The sequence below is a fragment of the Artemia franciscana genome, chromosome 12 (genome assembly GCF_032884065.1).
Source record: "Artemia franciscana chromosome 12, ASM3288406v1, whole genome shotgun sequence".
Taxonomy (NCBI): Eukaryota; Metazoa; Arthropoda; class Branchiopoda; order Anostraca; family Artemiidae; genus Artemia; species Artemia franciscana.
The window spans coordinates 8440531-8450797 of NC_088874.1; the positions used below are offsets into that span (position 1 = coordinate 8440531).

General features: G+C 32.1%; 1 protein-coding gene across 3 annotated transcripts in view; it reads right to left on the reverse strand.

Moving 5' to 3' along the window:
- LOC136033635 (protein wingless-like) overlaps positions 1–9921 on the reverse strand; it is a 57646-nt gene extending 47725 nt beyond the window's left edge. For 2 of the 3 annotated variants that reach the window (XR_010618980.1, XR_010618979.1), the window contains exon 1: positions 9758–9913. Coding sequence is in view for 1 of the 3 variants with exons in the window: in XM_065714443.1 (XP_065570515.1) it covers positions 9758–9855 (98 nt within the window). In the remaining 2 variants the exon portion in view is untranslated. Of the gene's footprint in view, positions 1–9757 lie in introns of all 3 variants that reach the window. The other variant, XM_065714443.1, reaches the window with a different exon arrangement.
- Positions 9922–10267: the final 346 nt, after the last annotated feature.

The following is a 10267-nucleotide window of genomic DNA, read 5'->3' on the forward strand; positions in this document are numbered from 1 at the left end:
GTTTTATGCTCACCAGAATTTAAATAGGAGCATGTCTCAGTATTTTGATAAGTTTTTAATGTCTTACCATTAACCAGGTCACCCCCCTCCCCTAGTGACACCCAGGAAGAGTAATGACATGAGATGAGTTGCTACTGAACATAGTACTCTTCCCCGGAGTTTTTGAGAAGTTCCCTATAATGTCTCCTTTTTTATTTATAATTTGCCAATTTTTGGCGTTATTTAAATGTTTATCCCCTCCTAAAAAGGAATTAGCCACACCTTTTCCTGAAATAAGTTTCTGGGAGAGTGCCTGCCTTAGGCATGCTAAAAGATTTCTATTCTTTGGTAGAGTTTTGTATTTTCAATTAACGAAGAAAACATTAAAGTATGTTTTCTAATTATAAAATTTCTTGTGTTGTTTGAATAGTCTGTAAATCGGTTTCCTATCTTTTTACTTATTTTTTTAATTAAGCTGCTTTTAGTTTTATTTACACCTCTACAAATTAGTTTTATTGGTTTTCTTAAGAAAATATCTAAGTCCTTTCTACTCATTTATTTTTTTAGAGTTGGAAGCAGCAAACTATAGAAAGCCCACCTTTTATCCAAATTTTACAGTTTTCCTGTTTTTTTTTTGCTCATTGACAAAGATTATCTTAAACGTTTTGCGTAAATCGTATGTTTTCAAGCTAATGTTTTTAGCTTAAAGCTAGTTTTCTTAAGCTTTTAGCTAATTTCTTATGCTTTAAGCTATTTTTTCAAAAGGGAATCCAAGAAAGTGCTCACAAAACCGTTAATTATCGTGTGTTTTTTTCTACTTATTAGAAAAAAAATTAACAGAATGGAGCTACCACCTGCTTCAAAGATGATAGAAGGATACCTAAGCTTAGTTAAAGTAGCGCTCATATTTGTGTCTAGCTAGACTCAAGTACACTCCATGCTTAAACAAGCGTCCGGCGTATCGTGTCTGTCACGTGTCTAGACGAGCAACAGCTTTGTCAAGCATCCAGGTCTGGAATATAGAATTATGTGTCCAGGATATGAATTTCTGCCAATCCGAAAGCTACTTCCGTCATCGTGCTCATTCGTGCTCAAAAGTACTCATTCGTGCTCAAAAGTACTGCATATAAGACCAGACTTTCACGCCTAAACAAGTCGTTGGTTGATCTATGGTCCGGCACAGAATCAGAGCTGCAACGGCATATGAACGCCACGTGAAGGAATATCGAATAATGACATTATTCGATATTGTGAACGATATCGAATAATGATTATCAAATAATATCGTGATCGAATAATGAGCTATGAAACGTGGTTCAAAGTTGGATATTCAGCATTACTAAACTTTTAAATACCGTAAGCTCAATTGAGAAAATGTAAATAGCATGTGTCCCCCTGGTACTTAAGGGTTATAGCGACCACACCAAAGGAGTGAAGTTAGGTTAACCCTAACGAAATACACCAAAATATGATGAAAATATAATACTTCAGTAACAAAATTATGGAAACTACAACAGAGAATTAAAGATAGCAGGCTGCCCATAGCGCATTATATTAAATACCTAACCACACCTCTATATTAAATATTCAATTAAAATATACTTGTGTAGTGCTTTATCTCGCTCACATTAAGCAGACTATCTCCAAATGGACAGAGAACATTGCAGATGAAGAACTAAGTGTGGTCCCTATAAAACGTAAGTAACCCCCTTAAGATTTTTTGAAGAACCCCTGTCACCCTGGAAGAATGTAAAGTGGCTTAAAGGCTTTTTTCTTTTAATAAAGCTGCATATTTTGTAACTCCATATCATATAAACATTTTCATATATCCCCTTAAATAGAAAAAATTGACGGTAGGGATGCATGATAGATATTCAGGCTGCATAGAATTCAACAACGACTTTCTTCGTTTAAAGGCGGCTTAGAACCACCCTTACATAGTTTGCCGAATGGCCTATGTCATAGGTTTTCATTTTTTTTTTACCACATTATCTGAACAAAAATATTTGCATCATTGTTGAAACATTTCGCTATTAAAAACAAATTCATCCTAAACAGGGAGTTTATTATCAAGGAATTACTTATTTAATTTTAATTTCCATTTAATTTTAATTTAATTTTTAATTTTCCATTTAATTTTCCTGTAAAGATTGTACCTTTAACAATATTGGGTTGTACTACCAGTGGTACAAATACAACCGTTTGAGAATACTGTGTCTAAGATGCAATTTATGATACAATGAGTTTCAAAACCATGGAGTCACACACTTCCCATCACTTAGTGTACATTCCGGAGTGTCACGTGTGCTGCAAAGTTTCGCCACACTTGCCACAGTGCTCGAAAAACTTGTCCCAACTCTGCCACGCTTGGCACTCTTTCGGCACGTGTCATCTGATGAACTTTATTACGAAAGTCTGTGCCCCCCCCCCCCGTATGCAAAACTTGTTTTGACAAGGGACAGTTAATATTGCTTATCCTCTTTAAAATACAGTGTGTTTTTACTGGGAAAAGAAACATACCCATTGGCAGAGACAATTACACTGCCCTCTCAATTTCTAGCGCGCTGATTAATTAGTATTTTTCTTATTAAGGGGCAATAGACTAATTTCTACTAATTTTTTTCGTATTATCAATCTGTGAGTTTGTTGTTGCTTTTCTCGACACTTATTGTATTACATTCGCAATGTATTATTTGGTGAAAAGCATATGGTACTAAATCCCAATGGCTTTGCACTTTCACTTAATTCAAAACATGCCCCTAATTGTAATTAGGACTTCAATTCAAATAACTCTAATTTTTGTTTTAGTTCAAACAAACCTAATAAAAAAAGTAGCCTTGTTTCAACGATCAAATTATCAATCTGGATGAACTTTACTTTTTCTTATGCACCTATGTAGGAATGCAATGCTGAAGAGGAGGGGGGGTCAAATTCTCCTCAAAGATTAGGGAGCCATATTCCCTAATTTGTTCGTGTTTGTGCCTGCGCTCTAGTCTCGAGACGAACCCAATGTCACTTAAATTTAAAGATATATTAATATTTTGTTGACTACTACTTGCCAACTACAGTGATTACCCCTACTGTTTAGATGATGCGTCTAAGACATTACAAAATCCCAAAATAGAGATTTAGAAAAAAATTGACCTGCTATACCTAAAACAAGTAACTAAATCGATTAGGAACTGTTTTCACTAATATAAATTTACGGGGATTTTAAGTAAAATTTCATTAGTAGATTAAGTGGTAACGATTTTTTTTTAGGTATATGTCAATACAAATAAAATACTAATAATCCAAATTTCAATAAAAAATGTGAATTAAATTAATGAAAATATAATTTAAATAAAACCAAATTTGCCATCGATTGAACAGACGAAGAATATATAAGCCAAAAGCTGAATTAGCCATAATTCGCAAATAATAGCAAGTATCTTCACTCAGTCAAGCGCCTTTTTGTAAATTCTTCAATCCTGCTCAAAGCTTATCAGATTCTAGATACGCAGCTTAGATATGTTTCTGACAAAAGGGGTTAGTAATGGCCATTTTACGCTCGACCAAACTTGAGGAACTCCGTAAAGTTATAACCCCACTTCATTCAAGTGAGTAATCGAAGTGAATAATTTTATAAATATAGTATGCAGAAGAAACATTAAAAACACGGTATATATATATATATATATATATATATATATATATATATATATATATATATATATATATATATATATATATATATATATATATATATATATATATATATATATATATATATATATATATAATTCTGTAATAATAATAATAATAATAATAATAATAATAATAATAATAATAACATATCAATCATATTAGTAATCATGATTTTAATCATTAACATTTAAAAAGGCTAAGTGAATCATTTATGTAGCCAAGATTTAAAACTGAGGCGCAGAAATAATTGTATTAAAATAACCCTTAATAATAAATACATCTAACCTACTACTGCCACTACGCATTCATTGTACCTCCCCCCCAAAAAAGAATCCCCCTTACCCCAGCCAACTCCCTCTCACCCCCTAAAAAATCCTCAAATACTTATCATTTTTATAGTCTCATCCCAAACCTAATCCGGGACGTCAAATCTTTCTTCTATCACCTTCTGAGCTAGACAGCATAGCCATAATTGGGCACGAGATTTTTGTCTATTCAATGCCATATACCCCATCAGTGGTTTTGGAGGAGGTAAAATTTAAGGTAAGGTCCATCCGGAGGACATGCCCAAGCCACCTATGCCACACTTTTATGACACATTCGCTGAGTGAGGCTGGACCACTTCATCCCTAAAACTTCACCTTTGCCACCATATCGACAAGCTTCATTCTTAAAACTATCCTTAACAATTTTTTCATGAACACTAAAGCAAATCTTGTAGTTACGTAATATTGGGTAAATTAATGTTACTAGTTATAGCTATAATATCTGTTAACAGTAGAGAACGAAACGAATAATATAAAACTTATAAATTAGGTGTTTGGTAAACACAATCTTAGAACAAGAGAAGAGCTAAGGGGACGCCAAAACAAAATATAGGATGGGAGGCAAGAATTTTTTTCCATTTTTACCGAAGATACAAAAAAAATCAGTCTCTTTTAGATCAAGGGAGGACATTTTGTTATTTTTCCTATTTTCCAATGAAAATACTAGAAAACTAATTTTAGATATCTAGATAAAGGGGACAAATGTCCCGCCTTCTTCCCCATAAATTGGTACCCTTGAAAGAGTTTTAATGTGCATTCTTATGTACATCCAGCACATCGACGATACATTGCACCACATTCATTTGAACGTTCATAATAACCGACAGAATAGAATTAAAAATAAGAGAGATAATAAGCGTTGGTAATAGCCAAATTGTAGCATAAAACTGAAAAATGACAAGTCTTTATTTAGCGATAGAGTAATTTAAAGTATTTGGGATATATATATTTATGGCCAAAGAAGATTTTTTTTTATTATTATTATTATTATTGCTCTGTACATTATGGGAAAACGATGGAAAATTGCACCATCTTCACTCCGCACGACATGACGTCATGATCCTAAGGGGCTTTATTCCGTATTTCTTTTGCAAGCTTTATACCCAAAATCACCCTTTAAAATCTCCCGGAAATACATATATATATATATATATATATATATATATATATATATATATATATATATATATATATATATATTCATATTACATTATAATGAAAAAGTAAAATTAGAGTAACAAAAATAAAAAACATTAGTAATAGGGCAGCAAAACAATTACATAAATAAAAAAAAACGATAAATATTATATTTAGCGTTGTCAAAAATTAAGGTAGTTAGTTTCTACGAACCAAAAAGGGTTGTTTTGTGCATTTTCTGTATATTTTGAAATAGCAAGCTCAAAAATATGGTGATTATGAGATGAGGAGCTGCTAAAGAAAATTACGAGCTAAGGAGCAGTTAAAGCAGCGGGATTTTGAGAACTAGAGCCCCGTCTGGTCATCATGTGATTCATTCAGAGGCTAAATAATTCCGGGAAACACGAAGAAAAAAAAATCAAAAAGGAAGATAAGACGCTATTTCTAGTTTAAAATTTTTGAAAGTTACAAGAAAAAGTTTCTCTTATTTCAGAGATATCAAAATCTTATACATCAAGGTCTTTGTGATTATTTCAAATTCTACTGAATCCACCCTCTGTTTGCAACTTTGACAATTTGTAACAAATCCCTCGTCCTTATAAATGTTTGCATAGTACCTACTTTCACTACTAGAATCCAAACAATAAATATGTCTTTGACTAAGAGGTTGGTAATGGGCTGCTTACCATTTTATGGTTAACAAACATAAGGTACTCCAAAAAGTTTTAATTGCACTCTTTCTTTCTCTCTCACGAGAGACAGGAAAGAAAGTGATTAAGTAAAGAAAATATAGAGAATCGAATTTTAAAAAATATGTCCAACAGTTTTTATATTATTATATTTCTGATAGTTATGATAAGAGTGGTAATACCCTATGCAAGTGATCAAGCTAGACTAATACATTTAAAAAGCTAAATATGTACATTTAGCTGCTGAAGTAATAATATTACTAAAGAATAACTATAGTTACATCCAATGTAGAATATTGACATTTTAGTACAGACTATAAAAGCAATAATGAACATAGTAGTAGTCTATTACAAATAAAAAGGCAATGGTAGCAAAATAGTAACATAATATTAAAACTAATTACTCAAACCAATTTTGTGGAAAACTAAAACTAATTAAATACTAAAATATTAAAACTAATCCCAGAACAAGTAATTTTGTCTACTCAGGAAATTGCAATTCCAGCGTACTTTCAATTTTGATTTTGTTTTTTTATTATTATTATTATTGTGTTTATATTATAATTTTTCAATCATTGTTCTATTTTATATAATTATTTATACTATATTACACTATTATATTACTACTGTTATTTATTTTATATTCATACTGTATTTTATTTTACTATGTTTAAGAATTTATATCACATATTTTTTCTCATTTACGCATTTATCTGTACGCTTTAGCAGTGCGATGTTACGCATTCCTCAATCAGTACTATGGCTATCTACAAATTTTAGGGGATTCCCCGAATTCACCCGAACGAAAATTGGATTTTACGAATTCTCCTTTAAGATTCGCATATACAAAATCTATACCGTTAATTTTCGATGGTGTTTTAGTTTTGGAGGAGATTTGAGATATCCCGATTTTCTTTCAAAAAAAATAACTTTTCCGAGATCTCTGTTAAAATTATCGCCCTTAAATGCAAAATCGATGTTGTGAATTTTCGGTCACATTAGCTTTTTAGGAGATTCCGATCGGAAATTCAGACATGTATACATGTAGAAATTCGCAAAAGTTTCTTTATTAGTTTCGTTTTATAAGTTTCGTTAAAATCCATATTGTTAATTTTTGATGACGTTATTTTTCGAGGCGATTTCGGAGAGCCTGATTTTCCCCCATGAAAATTTGGGGAAACCCCAGGAAATTGAGGAGATCGGAAAAATTTATTTAACTCTGTATTTAACAGGGCAGTTTTATGTATTATTCATTCAGTGCTTTAACTACATTAGCTTTAACTGCTTTAACTTTAACTACTTAAATTATCCCAATGGACATTGACATTAGATTGAATTGATTTGACAATCAGTCAATTACCCTTCAAAATCGACTTTTGCGGTGTATTGCACGAGCGTTAGCACAAAATCTGACCATGATTAATTATTGTTAGAGTTACTTTTCCAGAAGATTCGAAGAACCCAATCATCTTTCAGGGAAGCTCGGAGAATCTCTGAGAAAGTTGGATATGTTGGAAGCACACACTATAGCAGCGACGTGTTATGCATCACTATTTTTAGGGATCACCTGAAACACTAACTACTTTCTTTAAGTTTCAAATTGCAACATAGGCTTTTATCTGTTTATGTACAGCTTTTTAGAGCTATATATATTTAGAACATGAGTTCACATTGCTTTTCTACTTTTGCTATATTTTGGCCTAGTTTACAAAATCCCCAATAAGAAAATCTCGGAAAAATCCAACACGTAAATATTGATTTTTCAATATTAAAATACTTATTTTTCAATGATCAGACTGAATCTCAAAATATATCCCTTAAGCCCCTTCTAGCTTTAACTTCATCCACTGTATTATGTGCTATATAGATAGAGATTTTGGATCTTGCCATTGAAAATCAAATACAGATTGTTCATATAGGTATTAGCTTGAAACGAAACGATTACATTTTAAAACTATTTGTTTAGTTTAAGTGGAGTAAAACTTAGCAGAGGCTCAGCAGTTATGGCTAACTAAAGTCTGCCAGACACAGACCATCTAGATATAATAATCTAGATATTCCCAATATAAGAGAAAATAGCGGAAACAAAATCTTATAGAAAGCATAGGAGCTGCCTAATCTTTCATTAATGTATCGATGGTCTCGTGAAGGCCGTCGGTTCTTTTTTTTACCATAATTTTGTTTTGTCTTTTCAGAGGTAAGGATTCCGCCGAGCTTACAAAAGTGTTTGCAAATGCAACAGAAAAATACTCTTGTTTTGTTTGTTTTGTTTTTTTATTATTTTTAGGAGTATTGATTCTACATGGTATAGGCTATATTTGCACATTAGGGTGGGGGTAAAGTTCAACCTCACCTATATAGTTTAAATTGCATCATGAACCCAAATTTAACATTCATTTGCATCAGAAATGAAATTTATCCCCACCTCTCTAAGATGTAAATATATACCCTGAATTGGAAGATACCCTGAATGGTATATACAGGGGTGAGGGTAAAGCTCATTTCCGACACAAATTAATTTTAAATTTGGATTCAGGTAATTTTTGTAATACTAAAGATCTTGCGTGGGGGTTCCAACCCAGGCCCAGCCAACAGCTTTGAGTAGACCTTGACGGTGCCTAACAGAATTACACAACTATTATATACAAGATGTTGTAAATAATAAAATTAAACGCAGGTATAAACTGGCCAGTATACAGGAATTTTTATAATTGGAATTATATATAATTAATATATAAATAAACACTATTCGATATAACGATTGTATATAATAATGTAAAATAATTAATAAGAATTAATATATAATAATAATTATACATAATAATTATATATTATTACATCAACTATATATAATACAATTAATATATATTTAATGTATAATTATGTATAATTTAACTATAATTTGGATTCAATTTGAAGGTGGAGAATCAAAAACCGTAAAACCAGCTAAATTATACGAAAATAATTGTAAATTATCAGTGAAAGCATGAATGCTTTTTTATTAGCTCCAAATCTTTGTTAATTTTTAATTTTTGATTGAAAGTCTTTTAACAACCCAACTTTCAGCCATTTTCGCTTAGCAGAAGGAATATAGAATAGTTTCACCTAGAATGGTCTTAGTTGAATCAATACCCAATAAAAATGCTTAGAAGTTATAACACGCTCATATATGAATGTTTGACAATTATATCATACAATAATAAGACAAAATGCTCATATACAATATAAAAATAAACTGTAACTATTGGCTTGCTATAGCTCAGGTTTGTTTCATCCTCAAGCACTACTAACTCAAGCTTTAACTCTTGTTGATGGAAATTTCGCTTTCTTAGAATTAATCAATAATTAGCGTATTTGTTTTTCTCATTCCAAATAAAATCTTCAAAAAATGTTTCCAAGGAATGTTAAAATGTATAAATGTATATAATTGTGTAGTAATTATTAAAATTTTAAATTCTTGATTTCATTTTACCCTAAAGTATTCATTTAGGGCATAAGCTGTAACAGATTCCTAAAGTACTTTTGTGCACGAGAAAGGAGAGAGGGGCTTGGCAGTAAACTCCCTATCGAACCTACCCAAACTTAAATTTGGGAGGCAAATCACAGAAGTACGTAGATAGTTTTCTGGGGGGGGGGCTTATAACTAAAAAATATATTTGATAACTTGAATAAGGTCAAATTCGGCTAAAATTTTGGATTTCGTGGGGAGGGAAGACCCGTAAACTTCCCCATGCGCACGTGTATGGTATAACCATGCAATTCTTCAACCAATGGACCCCCCAACAAATCTTCTAATCATCCATATAATTATTAGCTGTGCTTATTTACGAGTTTCATATACATGTAGTAACGCTTATGGACAGCGAATATAAGACACAATATGGTAAGTAACAATATTAATTTGGTAAGATGGAATAGACAAAGTCTGGGCTTACTTACCACCACTTGCTGCCCCTCCCTCTGCCTTTAACTTTGCCCATATTTGGTATAATAACCACAAGTATGATTGATATAACTAAAAAACACCTCATGTTCATCGTTTAACTTTGTATTTCATTCGCGCAAGACGACTGTTTTCAAAATATACTTTTGAGTTGAGATTTTAACTGCTTCCAGGAGGCGGGACTAAATCAAAAATGGGGATGTACAAGAAATTCTGCGCTCTCTCTAAGGTCTGTGCCGAAACAGCGTCCCTCCAGGGTAGATCTTTGTTCCGATACCATCCATTGACACTACACGCCTGGCATTGGGGACTTCCTGTTCATCTTCTTTTTGGCGCTCCATTCTTATTACCGCCGCCTTGTCTCTAACCTCTGATTTAAAAACTTGAGTTTTTTTCAGATAATTCATAGAATAAGAAACAGAAACCAAACATAATAAAAGAAACAGAAAACAGAAACCTACCTGGAATTCATTGCCTACATTCAGCATACTTTGTTCATTATGTAT